At 52.4% G+C, this 23,914-nt stretch overlaps 3 protein-coding genes across 5 annotated transcripts in view; 2 read left to right on the forward strand and 1 right to left on the reverse strand.

The window, feature by feature from the left end:
- The window catches only part of glyctk (glycerate kinase), a 35,370-nt gene extending 27,833 nt beyond the window's left edge, over positions 1-7,537 (forward strand). The window contains exons 1-5 of one of the 2 annotated variants that reach the window (XM_066697694.1): positions 3,224-3,384; positions 3,480-3,899; positions 4,556-4,707; positions 5,676-5,851; positions 6,067-7,537. In XM_066697694.1, the coding sequence (XP_066553791.1) occupies positions 3,532-3,899; positions 4,556-4,707; positions 5,676-5,851; positions 6,067-6,945 (1,575 nt within the window). In that variant the 5' untranslated portion in view covers positions 3,224-3,384; positions 3,480-3,531 and the 3' untranslated portion in view covers positions 6,946-7,537. Of the gene's footprint in view, positions 1-3,223; positions 3,385-3,479; positions 3,900-4,555; positions 4,708-5,675; positions 5,852-6,066 lie in introns of those variants that run through there. The other variant, XM_066697695.1, reaches the window with a different exon arrangement.
- A 582-nt stretch (positions 7,538-8,119) lies between these two features.
- Positions 8,120-10,497, reverse strand: tcta (T cell leukemia translocation altered). 2 transcript variants are annotated; one of them, XM_066697697.1, is made up of 3 exons: positions 9,902-10,497; positions 9,012-9,066; positions 8,120-8,803 (listed from the first exon to the last, which is right to left on the reverse strand). In XM_066697697.1, coding segments are annotated over exons 1-3 (267 nt in total). In that variant the 5' UTR covers positions 10,113-10,497; the 3' UTR covers positions 8,120-8,802. The 2 variants fall into 2 exon arrangements, with proteins under 2 accessions (XP_066553794.1, XP_066553793.1); XM_066697696.1 differs by having other exon boundaries at positions 8,120-8,807; positions 9,902-10,490.
- A 2,517-nt stretch (positions 10,498-13,014) lies between these two features.
- rhoab (ras homolog gene family, member Ab) lies at positions 13,015-21,674 on the forward strand. The gene is made up of 5 exons (XM_066697690.1): positions 13,015-13,130; positions 19,698-19,855; positions 20,036-20,156; positions 20,304-20,434; positions 20,738-21,674. Exons 2-5 carry the CDS (start codon positions 19,700-19,702, stop codon positions 20,909-20,911), a joined length of 582 nt encoding a protein of 193 aa, XP_066553787.1. The 5' UTR covers positions 13,015-13,130; positions 19,698-19,699; the 3' UTR covers positions 20,912-21,674.
- Positions 21,675-23,914: the final 2,240 nt, after the last annotated feature.

The following is a 23,914-nucleotide window of genomic DNA, read 5'->3' on the forward strand; positions in this document are numbered from 1 at the left end:
ACACACACACACACACACACACACAAAGACTGAGACAAGCAAGTACACACACACACACACACACACACACACACACACACAGACTGAGACAAGCAAGTACACACACACACACACACACACACACACAAAGACTGAGACAAGCAAGTACACACACACACAAAGACTGAGACAAGCAAGTACACACACACACACACACACACAGACAGACTGAGACAAGCAAGTACACACACACACACACACACACAGACAGACTGAGACAAGCAAGTACACACACACACACACACACACACACAAAGACTGAGACAAGCAAGTACACACACACACACAGACTGAGACAAGCAAGTACACACACACACACACACAGACTGAGACAAGCAAGTACACACACACACACAAAGACTGAGACAAGCAAGTACACACACACACACACAGACTGAGACAAGCAAGTACACACACACACACACACAAAGACTGAGACAAGCAAGTACACACACACACACAGACTGAGACAAGCAAGTACACACACACACACACACACACAGACTGAGACAAGCAAGTACACACACACACACACACAGACAGACTGAGACAAGCAAGTACACACACACACACACACACAAAGACTGAGACAAGCAAGTACACACACACACACACACACAAAGACTGAGACAAGCAAGTACACACACACACACAGACAGACTGAGACAAGCAAGTACACACACACACACACACACACACACACAGACAGACTGAGACAAGCAAGTACACACACACACACAGACAGACTGAGACAAGCAAGTACACACACACACACACACACACAGACAGACTGAGACAAGCAAGTACACACACACACACACACACAAAGACTGAGACAAGCAAGTACACACACACACACACAAAGACTGAGACAAGCAAGTACACACACACACACACACACAAAGACTGAGACAAGCAAGTACACACACACACACACAAAGACTGAGACAAGCAAGTACACACACACACACACACACACACACAGACAGACTGAGACAAGCAAGTACACACACACACACACACACAAAGACTGAGACAAGCAAGTACACACACACACACAGACTGAGACAAGCAAGTACACACACACACACACACAAAGACTGACACAAGCAAGTACACACACACACACACAAAGACTGAGACAAGCAAGTACACACACACACACACAAAGACTGAGACAAGCAAGTACACACACACACACACACACACACACACACACACAGACTGAGACAAGCAAGTACACACACACACACACAGACTGAGACAAGCAAGTACACACACACACACAAAGACTGAGACAAGCAAGTACACACACACACACACACACACACAGACAGACTGAGACAAGCAAGTACACACACACACACACACACACACAAAGACTGAGACAAGCAAGTACACACACACACACAGACTGAGACAAGCAAGTACACACACACACACACACAAAGACTGACACAAGCAAGTACACACACACACACACACACAAAGACTGAGACAAGCAAGTACACACACACACACACACACACACACACACAGACTGAGACAAGCAAGTACACACACACACACACACACACACAGACAGACTGAGACAAGCAAGTACACACACACACACACACACACACACAAAGACTGAGACAAGCAAGTACACACACACACACACACACAAAGACCGAGACAAGCAAGTACACACACACACACAAAGACTGAGACAAGCAAGTACACACACACACACACACACAGACTGAGACAAGCAAGTACACACACACACAAAGACTGAGACAAGCAAGTACACACACACACACAGACTGAGACAAGCAAGTACACACACACACACACACACACACACAGACTGAGACAAGCAAGTACACACACACACACACACAGACAGACTGAGACAAGCAAGTACACACACACACACACACACACAAAGACTGAGACAAGCAAGTACACACACACACACACACAAAGACTGAGACAAGCAAGTACACACACACACACACAAAGACTGAGACAAGCAAGTACACACACACACACACAGACAGACTGAGACAAGCAAGTACACACACACACACACACAGACAGACTGAGACAAGCAAGTACACACACACACACACACACACAAATACTGAGACAAGCAAGTACACACACACACACACAAAGACTGAGACAAGCAAGTACACACACACACACACACAAAGACTGACACAAGCAAGTACACACACACACACAAAGACTGAGACAAGCAAGTACACACACACACAGACTGAGACAAGCAAGTACACACACACACACAGACAGACTGAGACAAGCAAGTACACACACACACACACACACACACACACAGACAGACTGAGACAAGCAAGTACACACACACACACACACACAAAGACTGACACAAGCAAGTACACACACACACACACACAAAGACTGAGACAAGCAAGTACACACACACACACACACAAAGACTGAGACAAGCAAGTACACACACACACAGACTGAGACAAGCAAGTACACACACACACACAGACAGACTGAGACAAGCAAGTACACACACACACACAGACTGAGACAAGCAAGTACACACACACACACACACAAAGACTGACACAAGCAAGTACACACACACACACACACAAAGACTGAGACAAGCAAGTACACACACACACACACACAAAGACTGAGACAAGCAAGTACACACACACACACACACACACACACACAGACAGACTGAGACAAGCAAGTACACACACACACACACACACACAGACAGACTGAGACAAGCAAGTACACACACACACACAGACTGAGACAAGCAAGTACACACACACACACACACAAAGACTGACACAAGCAAGTACACACACACACACACACAAAGACTGAGACAAGCAAGTACACACACACACACACAAAGACTGAGACAAGCAAGTACACACACACACACACAAAGACTGAGACAAGCAAGTACACACACACACACACACACACACACAGACAGACTGAGACAAGCAAGTACACACACACGCAGACTGAGACAACATGCACGCACGCCCACACACACAGACACACTCATAAACACACGCAGGGGGGTGCAGCGGTGACTGTATTGTCGCCTGCCCGGTGCAAACTCCATGTGCTCGCTGTCGATCATTAACCCCGCAGTCAATAAGACCTGCGCTGTGTTGTGAGGCACGTGAGGGGAGGGACGGGTCAGGACAGGACGGTTCAACAGTGCTGCTCAGCCAGACTGCACTGGACACAGCAACCGGACAGGACATACTGCTGGACTTTACCTGGACACACTGACCTCCCAGGCACCAACTGACACACTGCCGGCGAGAGGTCTGACTCAAACCTGCTTCATAGCTTTAAATAATATTGTTCTGCTCTCTCTCCATGCCTTTCTGCTCACTCGTTCCTCTCCCTCTCTCCTCCAGGTTGTGAGGAGTGCTGGGCACCAGTCCCCCGTGCCCTGGCTGTGAGGCCCCCATGGCCCTGTCCCCCCTCTGTCTCTCGCGCTCCGGTCCTCTCTCTCTGCTGAGGTCCCTGTCCCGGTCCCAGGGGGTGCCGGCACGGGCGATGTCTGCGGCACAGTGGGCGCGGGAGCTGTTCGGTGTGGCTGTGAAGGCCGTGCAGCCGGATAGCGTGCTGAGCTCCAGCCTGACCCTGCAGGGGGGACGCCTCCTGGTAGGGGGGCAGAGCTTCGCCATCGACCACAACCTGTACCTGGTGGGCTTCGGCAAGGCGGTGCTGGGCATGGCGGCGGCAGCTGAAAGGGTGGTGGGGGGTCACCTGGTGCGCGGCGTGGTCAGTGTGCCTCACGGCATACAGGACGCCCTCAGGAGGGAGGGCAGAGGGTAAAGGTCGCCTCTCTGGGGTCGGGGCTGCAGTGACCGTGGCCTGTGTGTGTGTGTAGTGCCTGTAGGGTTTGTGTGTGAGTGTGTTTGTGTGGTGACTGTGTGTAGTGACAGTGTGTGTGTATTGACACTGTGTGTCTCTGCACAGTGACAGTGTGTGTGTATGTGTAGTGACTGTGTCTCTGTGCAGTGAGTGTGTGCATTGACAGTGTGTGTGTGTAGTGACAGTGTGTTATTGTGTGTAGTGTGTTATTGTGTGTAGTGGCAGTGTGTGTCTGCAGTGACAGTGTGTGTGTGTAGTGACAGTGTGTTATTGTGTGTAGTGTGTTATTGTGTGTAGTGGCAGTGTGTGTCTCTGCAGTGACAGTGTGTGTGCATTGACAGTGTGTGTGTGTAGTGACAGTGTGTTATTGTGTGTAGTGGCAGTGTGTGTCTCTGCAGTGACAGTGTGTGTGCATTGACACTGTGTGTGTGTAGTGACTGCGTCTCTGCGCAGTGACAGTGTGTGTATGTAGTGACAGTGTGTGTGTGTAGTGACAGTGTGTTATTGTGTGTAGTGTGTGTTATTGTGTGCAATGACTGTGTGTGTAGTGACAATGTGTCTGTGCAGTGACAGTGTGTTATTGTGTGTAGTGACAGTGTGTGTCTCTGCGCAGTGAGATGCTGTTGAGTGCAGACAGCCGTGTGCGCGTCATGGAGGGGGCGATGCACAACCTGCCCGACAGCGCGGCACAGCAGGCGGCCCAGGACATCCAGAAGCTGGCCAGCGGACTGGGGGAGGGGGACCTGCTGCTGGCGCTGGTCTCGGGTATGAGCCGCCTCCCCACCTCACCACACACTAGCCTTGTGAACTTGTGATGAATAGTATAAAACAAAACACAGCAAACAACTGGCAGCAGTTATAGCAGGATCGCCTGGTGGGCCGACAGGGAGCGTCTGCAGTTATTATTTACACCGATCAGGCATAACATTATGAGCACTGACAGGTGAAGTGAATATCACTGATAATCTCGTTATCATGGCACCTGTCAGTGGGTGGATATATTAGGCAGCAAGTGAACATTTTTTCCTCAAAGTTGATGTGTTAGAAGCAGGAAAAATGGGGAGCGTGAGGATCTGAGCGACTTTGACAAGGGCCAAATTGTGATGGCTAGATGACTGGGTCAGAGCATTTCCAAAACTGCAGCTCTTGTGGGGTGTTCCCGGTCTGCAGTGGTCAGTACCGATCAAAAGTGTCCAAGGAAGGAAAAGCGGTTACCCGGTGACAGGGTCATGGGCGGCCAAGGCTCACTGATGCACGTGGGGAGCGAAGGCTGGCCCGTGTGGTCCGATCCAACAGACGAGCTACTGTAGCTCAAATTGCTGAAAAAGTGAATGCTGGTTCTGATAGAAAGGTGTCAGAACACACAGTGCATCGCAGTTTGTTGCGTATGGGGCCGCGTAGCCACAGACCAGTCAGGGTGCCCATGCTGACCCCTGTCCACTGCCGAAAGCGCCTACAATGGGCACGTGAGCATCAGAACTGGACCACGGAGAAATGGAGGAAAGTGGCCTGGTCTGATGAATCACGGGTTCAAGATGTTGACTTGGCCTCCAAACTCCCCAGATCTCAATCCAATCGAGCATCTGTGGGATGTGCTGGACAAACAAGTCCGATCCATGGAGGCCCCACCTCACAACTTACAGGACTTAAAGGATCTGCTGCTAACGTCTTGGTGCCAGATCCCACAGCACACCTTTTGTCTCTAAGCGGTGTGTCTGTCTGTGTGTCTGCAGGGGGGGGCTCTGCGCTGCTGCCAGCCCCCACCCCCCCGGTGTCTCTGCAGGAGAAGCTGACGCTGACGCGGGCGCTGGCAGCTCAGGGCGCCACCATCCAGGAGCTGAACACGGTGCGCACGGCCCTGTCGGAGCTGAAGGGCGGGGGTCTGGCCCGCTGCGCTCGCCCGGCACAGGTACCGCTGGGGGGAAGGCTCTCTCTCTCTGACCACAAGGGTAGAGTGGAGTTTATTGTGCTTTAATTCGTCTCATTATTTATATGTTTAAGTATTTTTTGTTGGTGTATTTGGAAGGGTGGGTGATTATTTGTGTCCTTTTTTGTACTAAAGGTGTAAAAAATGCAATTCTCACCTCTCTCTCTCCACCTCTCTGTCTCTCCTGTCCCGGGCAGGTAGTCGGTCTGATCCTGTCAGATGTGATCGGGGACCCGGTGGATCTGATTGCCAGCGGCCCCACGGTGCCCAGCCTTCCCCGTCCCCGGGACGCCCGCGCCGTGCTGCAGCGCTATGGGCTGGAGGCCTCGCTGCCCCCCTCCGTGCAGGACGTCCTGAGCCGGCTGGAGGGGCAGGAGGACAGTGAGGGCAGGGATGGCACGGACAGAGCGCCCCAGCCACACAACGTGGTGATTGGTTCCAACACGCTGGCACTGCAGGCGGCCGGGCGGCGGGCGCAGGAGCTGGGTCTGTGCCCAGTGCTGCTGTCCCCAGGGGTGTGTGGGGACGTGGGGGCCGTGGCGCGGCTCTACGCCCTGCTGGCGGCCTTCGCCTGTGCGGCGCGTTCCCCCGGCGGACCCCCGGCCCACCTGACCCCGGCCCTGCTTGAGTTGGGCCCACAGGTGGGCGTGGAGGCCTGGGACCTGATGCGCACCCTGCAGGCGCTGGACCAGAGCCGGGGCGCTGTGTGCCTGCTGGCCGGCGGGGAGCCCACGGTGCAGCTGCGGGGGGGAGGCCGTGGGGGGCGCAACCAGGAGCTGGCGCTGCGTGTGGGGCTGGCGCTTGGCCGCGAGGAGCTCCCCCTGCAGGGCGTGGTGTTCCTGAGCGGCGGCACGGACGGGCAAGACGGGCCCACGGAGGCGGCCGGCGCAGTGGCGGACACGGCACTGGAGCAGGAGGCCCGAGAGCAGGGCCTGGACCCCGACACCAGCCTGCGGGAGAACGACTCCTTCTCCTTCTTCCAGCGGCTCTCCGCCGGCCGGCGCCTGCTGTGCCCCGGCCTCACTGGCACCAACGTCATGGATGTGCACCTGCTGCTGCTGCCCCCCCAGCCCTGAGGGGCCACTCCCTCACACACACAGCCGGGACCGCAGGCCCGTGCAGACAGAGGTGTTGAGGGCGTTCCTGTGAAATGCTGCCCTGGATTCAACAGGTCTCTCAAACCACCACACCTGGAACAGCAGCCATCAACCCAGCATTCTCCGTCTGCAACTTCACTGGCTAGGTTTCCTGTCCGTCACCCTTCTCTGTGCAATCAGCAGCTGTCTGCCTAATGAGAAGAGTATTCCTCAGTATTAGTTAACTTAATTTTCCCTAAGGCTGCTGTAGAGAGGGTGGGGGGTGAAAACTTACACTGACTGATCTATATGATTGCATTTTTTCAGTTCATTTTTTTCCAATTTATAAAATGTGCATAAAACTTTAGGGAGGATCACAGACAGTTGTGTGTATCGGGTGTGTGTGCGTGTGTGGCTGTGGGAGCACAGTGTCTCTATCTCTGCCTCAGCTGGAGCTCAGCAGTCTAGTGCCAGTGGCGTTTGCCAGTAAACTGTAAGAAATAAAATAAAAAAGTTGTATCCAAAATTATAATATATCTCTCTGTAAAATTAATATCTAATGTAATGATTTAATAAATGGTGGTTCAGTCTGCGCTCAGCTCATGTCCGTCTCAATGGAGTCCGGCAGCGTCCGAGTGAAGACAGCAGCTCAGTCCAGCAGGGGGCAGGATTTATTACTCAACAGACCAGGAGCAGGAAGTCATCCACAGCAGGGCAGGAGGTTAGAGCAGATGGGGTCAGAGGTGAAAGGTCAAGGTTCAGAGCGCTCTAAACAGGCCTGAAGATGAACAGACCACAGCATTTCTACACAAGCGTGTCTACTACTGCCATCTGGAACATTTAGTCAAGTCACACAACATTTTTTCGATTTGAAAGTGCACTCCTATTATTTCAATGTTACATTCCGTCGTTTCAACATCTGTGTTACAGGTGAAGCCCCCCCACTCAGCTGCCAGTCACTTACTTGAACTCACAATTAGCTTTATTTGACTTAAATTAAAGCGGACAGGAAGCCTGAGAATTCAATCAAATGCTTTATATGATTCTATAATGAACCTGCAATCCCAGACGGTTTAAAACTCCCTCTCTGAGGTCTGATCAGGGCAAGTCGGTGGTCCGTTCCAGTCACTGAGGGCTGGGCTGCCCCCCCCACAAACCCCAGGCCAGATCCCAGCACATTCTCCATTATTTTATTCTCACTTCCATTAGGGACAGCCAAGACTCTCAAGGCAAACCAAGCATTTTAAACCACAGCATCACAACAACACAATTCTAAATCAAATCACACTTTCAGAGCTGATGGTTATTCATTAATTATTATGGATATTAAGGTTATTATTTACGAACAGTGTTATTCCTGCTCCACAGTATCATCAGTCCAGTCTGTGTGCCCACACACACACACACCGACCCGCAGACGGACCCCAGCGGGTTCCTGCAGGCAGTGCGAAGCATCCGGGCCGGAAGGGCAGCTGCCCCCCCAACAAAACAATTCCATTCTGGCGGCCATGCTGTCCTGCCTTCATGCACCGAGGCTGAGGGGGCAAAGAGACAGAGGAGAAGATGGAACCAATCGGACTGGACTAGAACCCGCGCACCCTGTCCTCCAGCCTCGGAAGGTAAAACTCGGCATCTCTGCCAGTGTCCAGCACTCTGCTGTGTCTGAGGCTGTGCCGCGGTGTGGACCAGCTGGAATGACTGGGACGGGACAGGCAGCCAGGGACACACTACTCCTCCTCCTCCTCCACCAATTGGCCAGAGACACAGCGTATTGTAGTCCGACTGGCCAGGTGCAGGCAGTGGGTGGCCGACCGGCTCACTCCCGGTGCGTCTTGAAGGCGTCACTCGTCGTCGCGCTCTCCCTGAGGAACACAGCACAGCTCAGTCACAGCACACTGATACAGTCACAGCACAGTCACAACACACTGATACAGTCACAGCACTGTAACCCATTCACTGTAATCCAACAACACTCCTCTCCTCAGGGAGGCCCTTGTATGCTGTGTAATGAAAAAAAAAAATCACCAATTGCCCAATGAATTAAATGACATCACCCAGAGACCCACCAGCCACTGAGGTGAGGCGTAGTCTCGGGGGTGCCGCCGTTCTGACCGCCGGTTCCTGCAGAGAGAGAGAGAGAAAGAGAGAGATGTTATTGTATTACCGTGTTGTACTGTAGGCAACACGTTTTTCTTGTTTTGTTTAAAGCTTTGGCAACACCAGAGCACTCCTGTCTTTCCAATACAGCTCATTTGAATTTGAGATCTCACTGCACACTGCGCCCTTGCTATCCGTGTCAATTAATTTGGGTCACATCTGTCCTGGCTACTTAGCTTTACCGTCCAGGATGTAGGACCTCACTTACTGTACTTGCCTGTGTAAATTGGAAGTTGTAAAATGTATTATATTTTGAATTGGTATGTTTTATGTAAATTGAATTTGTAATGATTGATGCCTTTATTGAACTGTATTTTTGCACTTTGTATTGCACTTATGTTGTAAGTTGCTCTGGTTAAGGGCGTCTGCCAAAAATAATGATATTATAATAATAAAATGTACCTTGCAATTACCACATCATGGTAGAGGAAGATTTAATGATTCACTTGACCATTTAGAATAATTATCAGTTTTATTTCACCTACTGAATTAAAACATTCAAATATTTCTATCAATTGAACAAATCGAATTGAAACAGAGCAGTTTTCAAAACATCGATACAAACTTGATTCCTAAACCGCCTGGGACAAATCATGTATCTTTCGTCACTGATCAATACCTAATCACACATTGAGCATCTAACTGTTGATCTGCCCCCAGAGAAGCGACTCTTTAACGCTTTCAACACGACGCAGCAGGCGCAGCTAGTTACTGAGGACGGGTCGACAGGGACCGGGTTCATCCTCCATCGAGCTCCGAGTCTGTGCTCGTCGCCCCGGCCCGGCCCGGCCCGGCTCACCCTGTCTGTAGTACATGTCGTTGACCGTGTGTCCGTAGACCTTCCAGGCGAAGTGGATGGCGACGAGGCTGAGCACGACCCAGGCCAGCAGGATCTTGAACACGGCCGCCCGCATGTCGTTGGCCAGCCAGTCCTCCGCGAACTCGCTCAGGAACGACACCAGGCCGTCCAGCAGGCGCGACACGAACTCGCAGTCCCACGGCTCGTCCATCCCTCACAGCGACGGCTCTCCTGCCCGGCGAGAGTGACAGCCCGGCGCCATGCCGTGTGGAGCAGCGGCCGCCCGCGGTGCCGTCAGCAGGGCGAGACGGGCCCGGCGGCCACAGCCTCCATTTTCCACCGAGAGACGCTGTCTGCTGTCACACTGTCATCCCACGCTGGCAGATTCGTTACACGTAGCTCCGTGACAGACAGTGGCGCCCGTTATCAAATGCAAGCCGTTTAATTTACAAATATTAATAATAATAAAAGTGATTTTGATTAGTATTATTTGTAAACACAGAGAGGCTGCACCCTCCCGCTCCTCTGCGCTCCTCACTGAGGTGGAGCGCATGCGCAAGCCCGTACTGCACCGTTCAGACAGAACGAATCGCTGGCCGAGTCGCACCCTGATCCTTTTCACAGCGGCGTTTCAGCTCTTTCACCCCCCATCCCTCAAACGTGCCCCGCAGCACCATGTGGACAATCAGTGACTACCACAATAACAATATTAATTTATGAAATTATTCATATTCTCTCAACTACGATTGTTTCCTAGGCATATATTATGACATAGGTCAGATTTGATAGAGGATTGTGTGATAATACTGTATTTATCGGTGTGTCATGAGTCTGAGTATGATTTACATTTGGCATAAGTGCGTTTTTCGGAATATCTGTCTCTTACTCTGTCTGTGTTTGAGTGTGTACTTTACTGTAGCTCTACTATATACAGTGAGGGAAAAAAGCATTTGATCCCCTGCTGATTTTGTATGTTTGCCCACTGACAAAGAAATGATCAGTCTATAATTTTAATGGTAGGTGTATTTTAACAGTGAGAGACAGAATAACAACAACAAAATCCAGAATAACGCATTTCAAAAAAGTTATACATTGATTTGCATGTTAATGAGTGAAATAAGTATTTGATCCCCTATCAATCAGCAAGATTTCTGGCTCCCAGGTGTCTTTTATACAGGTAACGAGCTGAGATTAGGAGCACTCTCTTAAAGGGAAGCACTCTCTTAAAGGGAGTGCTCCTAATCTCAGCTCGTTACCTGTATAAAAGACACCTGTCCACAGAAGCAATCAATCAATCAATCAATCAGATTCCAAACTCTCCACCATGGCCAAGACCAAAGAGCTGTCCAAGGATGTCAGGGACAAGATTGTAGACCTACACAAGGCTGGAATGGGCTACAAGACCATCGCCAAGCAGCTTGGTGAGAAGGTGACAACAGTTGGTGCGATTATTCACAAATGGAAGAAACACAAAATAACTGTCAGTCTCCCTCGGTCTGGGGCTCCATGCAAGATCTCACCTCGTGGAGTTTCAATGATCATGAGAACGGTGAGGAATCAGCCCAGAACTACACGGGAGGATCTTGTTAATGATCTCAAGGCAGCTGGGACCATAGTCACCAAGAAAACAATTGGTAACACACTACGCCGTGAAGGACTGAAATCCCGCAGCGCCTGCAAGGTCCCCCTGCTCAAGAAAGCACATGTACAGGCCCGTCTGCAGTTTGCCAATGAACATCTGAATGATTCAGAGGAGAACTGGGTGAAAGTGTTGTGGTCAGATGAGACCAAAATCGAGCTCTTTGGCATCAACTCAACTCGCCGTGTTTGGAGGAGGAGGAATGACCCCAAGAACACCATCCCCACCGTCAAACATGGAGGTGGAAACGTTATGCTTTGGGGGTGTTTTTCTGCTAAGAGGACAGCACAACTGCACCGCATCAAAGGGACGATGGACGGGGCCATGTACCGTCAAATCTTGGGTGAGAACCTCCTTCCCTCAGCCAGGGCATTGAAAATGGGTCGTGGATGGTATTCCAGCATGACAATGACCCAAAACACACAGCCAAGGCAACAAAGGAGTGGCTCAAGAAGAAGCACATTAAGGTCCTGGAGTGGCCTAGCCAGTCTCCAGACCTTAATCCCATAGACAATCTGTGGAGGGAGCTGAAGGTTCGAGTTGCCAAACGTCAGCCTTGAAACCATAATGACTTGGAGAGGATCTGCAAAGAGGAGTGGGACAAAATCCCTCCTGAGATGTGTGCAAACCTGGTGGTCAACGACAAGAAACGTCTGACCTCTGTGATTGCCAACAAGGGTTTTGCCACCAAGTACTAAGTCGAAGGGGTCAAATATTTATTTCCCTCATTAACATGCAAATCAATGTATAACTTTTTTGAAATGTGTTTTTCTGGATTTTGTTGTTGTTATTCTGTCTCTCACTGTTAAAATACACCTACCATTAAAATTATAGACTGATCATTTCTTTGTCAGTGGGCAGCAGGGGATCAAATACTTGTTTCCCTCACTGTATGTGCAATTTTATAATTGGGTAATTGTATATATAATGTGATCTATTACAACAACTGGGTATCTCACTTTTTCATTCTGATGCAAGAATGTGTGGTTTTATTTAATAATAAGATAGGAAATCGGAATCAGAAAAAGAGTGACTCTAGTTAGTTGCTTATTGGTGGGCAAGACAACTATTTAAAGCTCAGAAATGAAACGTTACGGCAGGGGGCAGTGCCTTCCACAGCAAAGCATGTCACACGGGTTCATCTGCGTTGTCAATAATGTCCAGATATGTTTTGCTTTCGACTGGCCGACAGCTGGTAACAATCCCAGTGGGCTGCAGCAATGTTTCCTCCGGCGGTGAATGGCTTTGTGTTGTTTTAGCGGACTGTCCAGCGAGCAGCCTCCACTGACCGGGTCTGGGGGCTGATAGGGAGTAGCTTACGTCTCTGGCTGCCTGCGTTGTGGCTGACGAGCCCCGCACTGCCCCGCACGGCCCCGCACGGCCCCCCGGCGCGTCCCTCTCCCGCCCCCTCGCTGTTCTTACCCCCGGCGTGCCCGCGCAGGCGTGGCCCCGGCTCGTCCCCGCCGCGCGCGCCCGCCCTCCTCGGGGGCGCGCGTTGCTCCCGCCCCGTGCGCGCCCCCGGCAGCCGGCTCATTGTAGCGGCGCGGCGAGCGGAGACGGACGGACCGGCGCGCTGTCATCGAACTGCAGGTAAGAGCGCCGACCCGACCCGGCCCGACCCGGCCCGACCCGGGGCCTCCTGCCCGTGGGCGCCCGGCGCGTCTGGACGCTTTCTGCGGGGTTTCTGAGCGGCGCTTCCGCCCTGCGCCGGCCGGGAGCCGCTTTGCTGCGAGGAAACTCACCCAGCGCGACGGCCATCAAACTTTTGCCCCGGCCTCATCCGCCGCGGGGACGGGCGCAGGCGAGGCGCCGGTGGAAGTGAGGGAGTCGCGTTTGTCACGCGTGTTAAAAGAGCGTGATCAGTGCGGGAAACCCGCCCGGAGAGAGGGGCTCAGTCCCGGCGCTGAGCCGTTTGCGTGTCTGTCGCGAAACGCGTTTCCTGTGCGGGTCCCGGGTCTTTATTTGGGGTCTGACTTCATCCGTATCGCCGAAAGCGGTCGAGCCCGGAGCCCGGACTCCGGCACCGCGGGGCGGGGGCAGTGCATGCGTGCAATCCCCTCCAAAAGTATCTCCAGTTTAACTACTGAAGCCCCGGCTTTCAGAAGATGAAACGCAGATGGAGCCGACACGGAGCCCGGAGACGCGGCTGCACGTTGCGATGTTTTTAAGTCTCTAATTCGGCCGAATCGCGTCTGGGCATCCCGGTCCGCCTGGGCCGTGCCTACATCCGGGACCTCGACGGGGAAGTGCATCTGTAAACGCGGAAAAGCAGAGAATCCGCCTCTGCTGCGCCGCGTCTCCCGTCTGGGCGGCCGGCCGGGCTGCTCCGCAGACAAAGATGCCGTCCTGTCGGTGCGGCGCTCGGGAGCCATCTGTTGCTGGACTGGCCGCCATCTTGCTTCGGGAGTTCCGCGGGACCCAGCCCCGATCACGGCCGCGGGAGTCAAAACAGACCCCGCAGTCGCTTCTTAAACGGACCCCCCAGCCCTGAACAAACACCCCCCACCCCCACCCCCACGACGCGGCCGCTCGCGCTTTGTAATCCGGGGTATAAACGCTGCGAAAACAAAGAGCCGTTTGATGGACGCGCCACACGGCCTCCCGCGTTATTACCGGGGCTGCGGTTCCCTGTGATCCGTGTCTTGTTGCGTTTCTCGGGGCTGTTTTCGGTAACTGGCGCCACTGGCCTGAATGCGGTGGGTTTCCTGCTCCGGGACGGGGTGGGGGGCTGCAGGACCCGGCTAGGCCGCGGTTTCGCCTGGTGTGGCCGGTGTGAGGGTGTCGCTATGAGGCAGCAGCCGGGTTGAGTTAGTGATGGTCTGTCTGGGCGCTATATACACACTCTGTCTGGACAGAGGGGGTGTTTGTAAAATGCCTCAGCTGTGCAGAATGAGCCGAGTTAAAGACACTGACTTGTGGAGGTGAACTTAAATAACTGAAATAAGAAGCTGCTGCTGTTGTTGAATTATGACATCCACACAAGAAAGTGGCCCTGGTTTCTAACTACATTGTGCATCTTGTTGCCAAAAGTCAGTATCCCAAAATACGAGGAGTGGATGTGCAGGTCGAGGACTGGATTTGAATGCCGTTTCCTCCGAATGGGTAATTGTCTGTGCGTCCTCTAGGAGAAGAGGGCTCAGTAGTTGTGTGTGTGTGTAGTTGGCAACTTCAAAGCTTACCAGCACTGTGGAAACAGAATTTTCTTGTTCGGGGGAAACAGTTATTTGAAAAAGCGACCTCAAACAGTATTGCAGTTTAGTGTTATTTTACGCATTTGTCTGACAGTGACAATATCTCAGATACTGTAACTCTGTGGCACAGGTATTTACACCTTGTAACGAACACAGTAAGACCTGCTGCAAAACGAGCGTTCTCTCGGGTTTGTTTTCAATCGGTCTCACCAAGTCTCTGTATGACTTCATTGTTGAAGGGATTACAGTTGAAAACACAAGAATACTTAAGCATTTGTGCTGCGGGTGCGACCCACAGAGGCCTGGGCGGGGTCCTGTCTGTTTCACTTTGCCCTTCAGGCCGATCCCATGCAGTTGGCACGGCTGGGCACTGGTGGTACCCTCTGACCCGCTCGTCACTCTATCAACTCGTGCTGCTTTGACGTCTGGGCCGGCGAGGGCAGGGCAGTGTGCTGAGATCAGTGGGTGGTGCAGGATTTCTCTTTGTCCAGCTGAAGTTCAGTTTCCTCTAAAAATGTACTACATATCTAAGTCATACTTATATCAACTGTCATCAAGACACCATTTAAAATGCATCTCCTGGGGCACAGGCCTACAAACATTTAAAATGTGATGTTATAATTTATTTAATTCAGTAATGGCAGCTGTAGTGGCCCGGAGATGGAAAACCGTGAGCAGGCACTTCTGTGCTCCGAGTTTACGGCAGAGAGAAAGTAAAGACTGGCCTGGGTCTCGGCCCCCACGTGCCCCCGGCCTGCTCGATTTGGTCAGATACTAAGCACCTGGAACACATGGTGATGCTGACCAATTAAGCTGATCCCTGAATCAATTAGTTTATCTAGTGCTTTGAGGAGAACCAAGACCACGAGTGTCCGTGGCACTCCAGGACCAGAACCTCTGAGTTAAGGGGTGCCCGTGTGATTTGGTATTTAGGATCTCTGTTCTCTGAACCCCTCGTGTCTCGACTGCAGGCCGTGTGGTGCCGTCGGAATACGGCTCTGATAAGTGTGAGCTGAGGTTCTCTGCCATTCTTGTGAATAAGGGCCCACAGGATGAAGCTTTGCTGGAGCGCGACAGAACGTTTAATTTGCAATTCACGTAAAAAAAAAAAAAAAAAAAAACACAAACTAAAAAAATGCTTGATTCCACACACTATAGCACCAAAAGCACAACAGATTTAATCTATTTAGTGCAGTGGTTCCCCACCCCGGTCCCGGAGGAGCCCCTACCCTGCTGGTTTTTGTTCCTACCAAGCTCTCAATTACTTAAGTGAACCTTAGTTTAAGTAACAATCTGCTTAGATGTGACTTTTTAAATTTGTTAATAAAAGAGTTGGTTCTTTAAGTCATTTATACAATTCTATACTTAATTTAAAACCCCTACTATTTAAAAGAATAAAAAGACTGATTTAGGAAATTATTAGTTCAATTAAGTAATTGAGAGCTTGGTTGGAACAAAAACCAGCAGGGTAGGGAGTCCTGTATAAGAGCCATCAAAACTGCCCGCCAAAGCAGTTTGGTGTTTTTTGAATCCACCTGTGGATTGGCCTGTCTGAGGGACCTGCTGGCTCAGGGCAGAGCTCCGAGTGTCCGTGAATCGGTGCCCGCTCTGTAAACCCCCGCCTGTGCGGTGAAGCTACTGGCAGCCCGCTTGGCCTGCGTCCAGACTGGTTGGTCCGCTGCCTTGGGATCCCCCATGGCAGAGGGAGCTCCCTGCGGCTCCGTTGTGAAGCCGCTGTTGACGTCTCCTTCTGAGCAGCATGGACCTGGCTCTGGGCGCTCGCGTTGGAGGGGCATTCCAGCACATGCGCTTGCTCGCTCCCTCGCTCACACACTCTAAACAGGTACAGGCTGTGATTCCTGTGTTCAGCTCCCAGAAGCGTTTGGCACTGTGCGTGTCTGTCTGAGTGTTGGACCATCTGTAAAGGTTCTCTATGTATTTATGCTACTGTGCTTGGGTGGCACATTATGATGGTGAAAAGGCTTTCCTGTAAGAGTGGGGTGCTCCTGGCAGATTAAACGCCCCCCCGAGCCCTCCTCGAGTTTCGGGGTGCGTAGTGGCCTGGTTAAGGGAAAATCCCGCTGGATTCTCATGCCAGGTTATTTGATCCTGAAGGCGTTTTATTCCACTGGCTGCTGGTAGTTTCTGATGCCAGGAGGGTTTGCTCTTCCCCCCCCACATTTCCCCATGAGAAGACGGCCGGCTCACTTCCTACAGCCCCACGTCCGTCTCTCAGGATGTCGCCGGTGACGTTGCGGCCGTCGGAGTTGCTGGTGGTGCGGTGGACGGTGCTTGTCTGGCGTCTCCCTGTGCCGTCGTTGCGCTGCCGTTTCCCCTGGGCGTGCTCGTGTTTGACTTCCTCTTTCCCTCCCTCGCCTGGAACAGTGTAGTCAGTGTGCTGTGCCCCTGTCCCCCACCCCTCAGCTGCTGGGTGTGGTCAGGTTAGAGAGAGAGTTTTAAGGAGAGTTTTTTTTTTTTTTTTTTTTTAAGCATGGTAGCTTCATTGCATTTACCCAGATAAGAGGATTTGTTTCTTTATTCAGTATGTGCGTCCAGTGATCGATGAAAAGTCACCGCAGTGTTGCCTGGTCTGCTGTGAGGCGGTTTAGTTTAGTTTTTTCTTGCTTAAAGTGGTCAGAATTACATTTCCCCCCCTTCAGTGCTCTAGCCCTGAAAGTGTTCAGGGGCAGGTGGGGGAGCTGGCGTGTGCAGGAGGGAAGCCTGGCTGAGCAGGACCGTGTGCTTGGCGTGCGCGCTGCGTGTTGGGATGGGCCATTCCAATCATCTGAGGATCGATTCCAGAAGTGGTGGAATCGATTCTGATTTTGATTGACTGTTGTATAAATATTTTCTTCTAGAGTATTTGAAAGAAGTGAAGGGAGTTAGAATTTATTACTTAGTGTTTCTAACATTTTATATACACTATTTACAAACAAACATTTATAGAACAGTACAGGAAATACAAAAAATGTTTAATTTAACAAATTATAATAGCTGAGTTAGCAATTAAAAATCCTCCTAATGGCCTGGTATGGCTGAAATCGACAAGAAAAATAATATTTTGGGGCTATATTGTGAATTCGTAAGCGCACCATGTTATTGTTGGACTATCAGATTGAAACCAATGAACCAGTCACTGAACCTTCGCTTATTACTCACTCACTCACACACACACGGTAAATAATAATAAGCAGATATTTTGTTAGGATCAGATGCATTTAATTGCAATTTATATTAAAAATGTGTGTTTGTCTATCTAAATTGGGAGACCTGATATCTATGTTTAATGAAAACCTGGGCTAAATTAGATGTATACGGGGGCGTGTCAAGGGGGGGGCCTGGGGCCTGAAATGTGGCCGGCCCCCCTACAAATGCCGTGAGCCGCCCCCCCCCCCCGTTAGCGTGAACGAAACACTGTCAGCACCTCCCCAGATGCCCACAACGAAACGCCATCACCAACCACCCCCCCTCCCCCTGCTAGCGTGAAATAAACACAGCTAGCACTCAACCCCCCCCATGCCAGCGTGAAAGGTTGGCCCCACTCGGCCACCCCATTGAACATTTACTGGACACGCCTTGTCCTGAGCTGGGCCTGGGTGCCGGGCTGGGTGTGACCTCCGCAGCCACTCTTTTCCTAGAGGCACGGTTTCTGCTCTGGCGCAGGCCGAGGCACCGGGTCTCCCTGCAGTCTGTCTAGAGTTCATGGCGACCGCCGGTGTGCATTGACGCTGGGTCCAGGCACGGGTGCTGTGCAGTCTGACGCGCTCGCGCTTTCACCAGCTGCAGGATCTAGAGCTCATGAGCCACCTGCTTCTCCGGACACTTCCTGTGTGCTGCGCGGCGTGGTGAAGCTGCACAGATGGAGGCTGGGGTGGAGACATTGCGCTCGACTCTGCTTCTCGAGTCACGCAGATGCCTGCAGCTCAGACGCCCTGAGGGGCTCGTGCGGCCGTGTGCTGGGAGCTGCGTCTGCTTGACCTTCGTGTTGGCCACTCCGTCCTCTCGGTCTGTCTGACCGGTCAGGAGCAACGTGTCCTCAAAAGCACCCACTCGGGGCAGAGCTCGGGCTCCCGATGAGAATGTAATTATTGGTCCATTGATGTATTGACCTGATAACGGTTCCATTTCACAGCGCTGGGCATGTGGCAGACAGCGGGGGGATGCTGTGATCTCTGTGTGGGGCCCTGGGGATGCTCTTTACAGCCTTTAATTCTCATTATCGATTAGCCATTGTTCCCAAGCATTTACCCAGCTGAACATTTAGAGAATATAACCAATGGTAGGTCTTCCTACAAGACATATGTGGTGGCACTGTGACATCCAGGTTTGGGTTAATGGCAGGTGAGGAGAGACGTCCCCGGAGCCTCTGCGGACAGACATTATAAAAGTGGATTTACAGAATAATCTTTTAGTTTGTTTTTAATCTGTTCGTTTGATCACAGTGAGTGCTGAGAGTGTCGTTCTCACACAGGGTAGGGTTTGTCAGCTACAGCCAGTAAAAAAAAAGCAAAGCCCAGCCTGGTTCATAGATTGAAGCTGGACGCTTTGTGCTGGGGAGCGGCACCTCGGGGCCACCTGGTAAAGCCGTCAGTGTTGTTTTTGGAATTTAAACAAAACTGATCGAAAGCATCGGGAGGAAATGTGACATCGGGTCCTGTGACACTGGGGGAGGGGTTGTTTGTGTGCGAGCATAGATCTATATCCCTCTGTCTATCGATCTATTACACAAAAAGTGTGTGCTTTTTATTCAAGGTAAAAACACAATACAGTTTGATGCTTCTTTGTTGACTAGTGGGTGTGGGTGTGTCTGTGTGTTGTGGGTGGGGGTTGGATGTGTGACTTGGCCGGTGACCAGGTCTCTGCGACTGTGCGTCTCCGTGTCTCGTCTCTGCCTCCATGTGACCGCGTGTCTCTGCCTGGTCTCTGCCCCTGTGTGACCGTGTGTCTCTGCCTTGTCTCTGCACAGGCATGGCTGCCATCCGGAAGAAGCTGGTGATCGTGGGGGACGGTGCGTGCGGGAAGACGTGTCTGCTTATCGTATTCAGCAAGGACCAGTTCCCCGAGGTGTACGTGCCTACTGTCTTTGAGAACTACGTGGCCGACATCGAGGTGGACAGCAAACAGGTACGCCACCCCCTGACCATCCTGCCTCCTGGGGCCCAGGCCCGGCCCTCGCTGTTCTATCCCCTGGGGCCACGTGCCTCATGCTACGCACCAGTGTGCTGCACAGGCAGGAGATGAAGGGAATAATTCTCTCACCCCTTCTCTCTCTCTCCCTCTTTCTCTCTGTCTCTCTCTGTGCAGGTGGAGCTCGCTCTCTGGGACACAGCAGGGCAGGAGGACTATGACCGACTGCGGCCACTGTCCTACCCCGACACCGACGTCATCCTCATGTGCTTCTCCATCGACAGCCCCGACAGCTTAGGTGAGAGGGGCCAGGGTCCGTGGGGGGCAGGAGACGGGGCCCGGTCAAGTCTCCTGGAGTTTGCAGTTCATAGAATTCGGTTCAGGGTTGTGATCTTAGTCTTGTGTGTGTGTCCGTGTCCTGAGGCTGTCCTTTGCCCCTCCGCAGAGAACATCCCAGAGAAGTGGACCCCTGAGGTGAAGCATTTTTGCCCCAATGTCCCCATCATCCTTGTGGGCAACAAAAAGGACCTGCGCAACGACGAGCACACGCGGCGAGAGCTGGCCAAGATGAAGCAGGTACGCCAACCGCGCCGGCGCGAACACGCTGGGGGAGGGGCCCACATTGTCGCACAGTGTGAGAGACAGAGAGGAGAGAGAGAGACACAGACGCACACGCACGCACGCACGCACGCACGCACGCAGAGACCGACCCGCACGCACATGCACACGCAGTGACAGACCCACCCACACACGCAACACAGGCTGAGAGACTCGCACAAGGAGAGACGGACACTCCCTCACATATTTGTCCTTCCGGAGACCGGACCCCCTCCCCCCCCGCGCTGTGCCGGTTCTGACCTCCCTCCCTCCCTCCTGCAGGAGCCGGTGAAGCCGGAGGAGGGCCGGGACATGGCGAACCGCATCGGTGCCTTCGGTTACATGGAGTGCTCGGCCAAGACCAAGGACGGCGTGCGTGAGGTGTTCGAGATGGCCACCAGGGCAGCGCTGCAAGCCCGGCGCGGGAAGAAAACGTCCAAATGCCTTCTCTTGTAAACTCTTTGACACACGGCGGCGGCGGCAGCGGCAGCGACCTGGGAAGCGTCCCTTCCGTCCGTCCGTCCGTCAGTCCGTCGGGGAGAGACGAGGCTGGGGGAGGCGAGGGGGTGGGGCAGCCTGAGAAGAGCTCCCAGCAGCCCCCTCCCCTTCCTCCTCCTCTCCTCTCCTCTCCTTCCTGCGCACGCCCAGTGACTTGATTTAAACCACGTTTTGAATTGATGTTTATTAATCCAGTACAGTAGTGTCCTGAGTATTCTGGCCTTTGTTTTTAAGATTATTTTTGTTTTCTGTTTCTTTTGTTTTGTTTTTTACCTGTTATTTGTTTTTAAGACCATAACGCAAGGAAAACTGTTTACCAGTATTTAAAGAAAAAGATATAAATGGAAAGAAAATGGGGGTGGGGGGGGGGAAGTCGCAAGTAAACCAAGCTCCTTTCCTGTTTCTGTGTGTTCATCGTTGTGCGTCGGGCCCGGGAGGGGCTGGCCTCGGTGCTCGGACCTCTCGCTTTGCCAGAAAGTGGTCTGAGCTCGAGTGTCTGTCCGTCTGCCCGTCTGTCTGTCTGTCACTGACGACCCCCTCGAATCCCCCTTTTTTTTTTTTTCTTCGTTTTTTTGTAAAAAAGAGAATTTGAATTTTCCTAATTGCTTAACTACTTGTAGTCTCTCTGTATGTATAAAAATTTTTAAGAAAAAAAAATTTGGAAAAAATTTAATAAAAAAATAAATAAAAAAACAAAATAAAGGGGTTTAAACGAAAACAAGACGGTAATACCTGCTCTGTAGAGTCTATACTATGTCCCTCCCTTTCTTTCTCTCCCTCGCCCTCCCCATCTCTCTCTCTCTCTCGCACGGCTTAGTTCATGGCCTGTTTTTCCTGTACAGGGTGTTATGGGATGTATATTTATATATAAAGTGGACCGTACGTTTGCAAAGACTGGTGGGTCTGTTCAGAAGTCCCACCGCTCCACCGCAGCAGTGGGGTGCCGGGGCAGAGAAAAATACCTGGGGCTGCGATACTGGTGTCCTCTGTGTGGCACAGCGTCCTCATGAAGGGTATCAGGCCCAAGCAGGAGCTCGGTTTGTACTGGGGCTTCGGTCCTGATGACTCACTCCTGCGCTGATCGCGTACCAGGCGTGGGTGAGGGCAGTGCCCTGCCACCTCAGACTGGCAGGAGAGAGACAGGCTTTCCCTTGGACGGGTGCCCGACGGCCCTGTGGCGAACGTGTTTTTCTGCCACGACTCTCAACCCAAGGAGCGCAGAAGAGGAGAGCAAAGAGGGAGAGGGATTCACGCGGCCGGGCGGGGCCTCTGTGGCGGAGGCGGGGTCCGATCCTTATGTGAGGAGGGCGGGGCTGGGCTCCGCTCCGGCAGTGGAAGGTGTCAGTTTTGGGTGGTTTTTTTCCCTTGTTTGCGGTTTCTGTTTTTCAACACAGCTCATGTGTTACAGTAATCCTCACACCTCATTCACGCTGACGGCTCCAAATAAAACCCGAACCGAGAAACAGTTGCTGTTGCTCGTAGGGTGAGGCTATTAAAATGGGTATTAAAGCAACATTAGCACACCGTTTCATCATCCTAATGACTGACTGAAGCAGCCAGAAGCCCCCTGCCCCACTCGAGCTTCTGGAAGGAAATGACGGAGAGAATCCCCTCGCAGGCTGGCGTTTCTGTGCGAGGTTGTGTAACGAGCCATCACTGGCTGGCCCTGGCGTCTGCTCTCACCCCCTCCGCCTGCACTGCGACTCGGCATTAATCACGGCGGCTAGAACAGGCTGGGCTTTGTGGCGGCCCTGGCCTTGGAGCTGACTGAGGGACTGGAAAAAGAGGAGAATGGGTGGGAGGGGGCTCCACGACCGCATTACTGACTCCAGAGAGAGAGGATGAGGGGGGCAATGTTGCATAAAACAGCTGTTCTTTATTTATTTATCCCTGTGTCCTGGAATCACTCTCCCAGGAGCGGTCAGTCCTCTGTGGCTTACAGCCAGAGCTGGGCTGGGGTCGGGGGGTCAGGGTGTGACCGGCACAGCGCTCTGCCCACGGTGGAGGGAGGGGATGTTAATGAGACACAGAGATGGAGTCCCGGGTTTCGTCTCTAGATTCACAGTGTGTTCAGGACAGTGCTGTAAAGAGAGTGAGTCTGCGTGGGACACAGACACACATCAGGGATAGGAGCGGGTCAGTGTGTCGGTCAGTCAGCCGGTATTTCAGTTACTGAGTTAGTATATTGGTCATCAGAGAGAGAGGGTAGTTTATTCCAGACCCCACTGCCCCTCTGTGTGACTTAGAGCCCCCCGTCTCCAGACCGGAAAGATCAGGTCCTGGGATCTCTGGTCTCATTGTTGACCAGAAGGGAGGAGCACCGAGTCTCCTGACAGAGCACAGGGAGATATTGTACCTCACCAGCCCGAGACTCACACGGGAGAGCCCAGTGTTTTTCCTCTCACCGCCATGGGCACCAGGGGCAAAACCGAGCTGGGGTATCTGTGTGGCCTCTAACTGCCCCTGTGCTTTTTTTTTTTGCATTAACTTGTCCATGTCCCGTCCTCTCCGAGTATTGCTTTCTCATACTGGCGCGGTTTGAACGAAGGGACAATGCGCCTTATAATCTATATAAATATACCTTCATGGCGAGATGCATACACGGACAGAGAGAGGGGTTGGACTCCGCAGACGATGTTGAAATGTTTCCGAGGAAGGAAGTCGTTATCTCCGCCCAAGTCCGGACTGAAACTACGTGGCGCTTCAGGTCCCCGAGCCGGGCAGAGAAACCGCAGCGGCCCGCCGAGTGACTGAGGCAGAGCCGGGCCGGGCCGGCGGAGAGACCGGCGGGGAGAGGCGTGTTTAACGGGCCAGTCTCCCTGTCTATCGCTCGACCGCTCGGCCGTCCCGCAGTCTGACGGAACAGTGAGGGCCCGCGCAGACCGCGGCTTTTATAGCGGCCTATTTTTAGACTGAGACTATTTATAACCCAGCATGAGGTCATCATCAGACAGGCCCGCC

This window comes from Amia ocellicauda, chromosome 3 (assembly GCF_036373705.1).
Source record: "Amia ocellicauda isolate fAmiCal2 chromosome 3, fAmiCal2.hap1, whole genome shotgun sequence".
In the NCBI taxonomy this organism is placed as follows: Eukaryota; Metazoa; Chordata; class Actinopteri; order Amiiformes; family Amiidae; genus Amia; species Amia ocellicauda.

What these genes read in the sequence shown, in the direction of transcription:
- tcta (XM_066697696.1), bottom strand. Translation starts at nt 10,112, where the DNA reads ATGGACGAGCCGTGGGACTGCGAGTTCGTGTCGCGCCTGCTGGACGGC. An exon ending in CGACATGTACTACAGACAGG is followed by an intron (nt 9,067 to 9,901) that starts GTGAGCCGGGCC and finishes CTCTCTCTGCAG; the next exon opens with GAACCGGCGGTCAGAACGGC. An exon ending in ACGCCTCACCTCAGTGGCTG is followed by an intron (nt 8,808 to 9,011) that starts GTGGGTCTCTGG and finishes TGTGTTCCTCAG; the next exon opens with GGAGAGCGCGACGACGAGTG.
- rhoab (XM_066697690.1), top strand. Translation starts at nt 19,700, where the DNA reads ATGGCTGCCATCCGGAAGAAGCTGGTGATCGTGGGGGACGGTGCGTGC. An exon ending in TCGAGGTGGACAGCAAACAG is followed by an intron (nt 19,856 to 20,035) that starts GTACGCCACCCC and finishes CTCTCTGTGCAG; the next exon opens with GTGGAGCTCGCTCTCTGGGA. An exon ending in CGACAGCCCCGACAGCTTAG is followed by an intron (nt 20,157 to 20,303) that starts GTGAGAGGGGCC and finishes GCCCCTCCGCAG; the next exon opens with AGAACATCCCAGAGAAGTGG.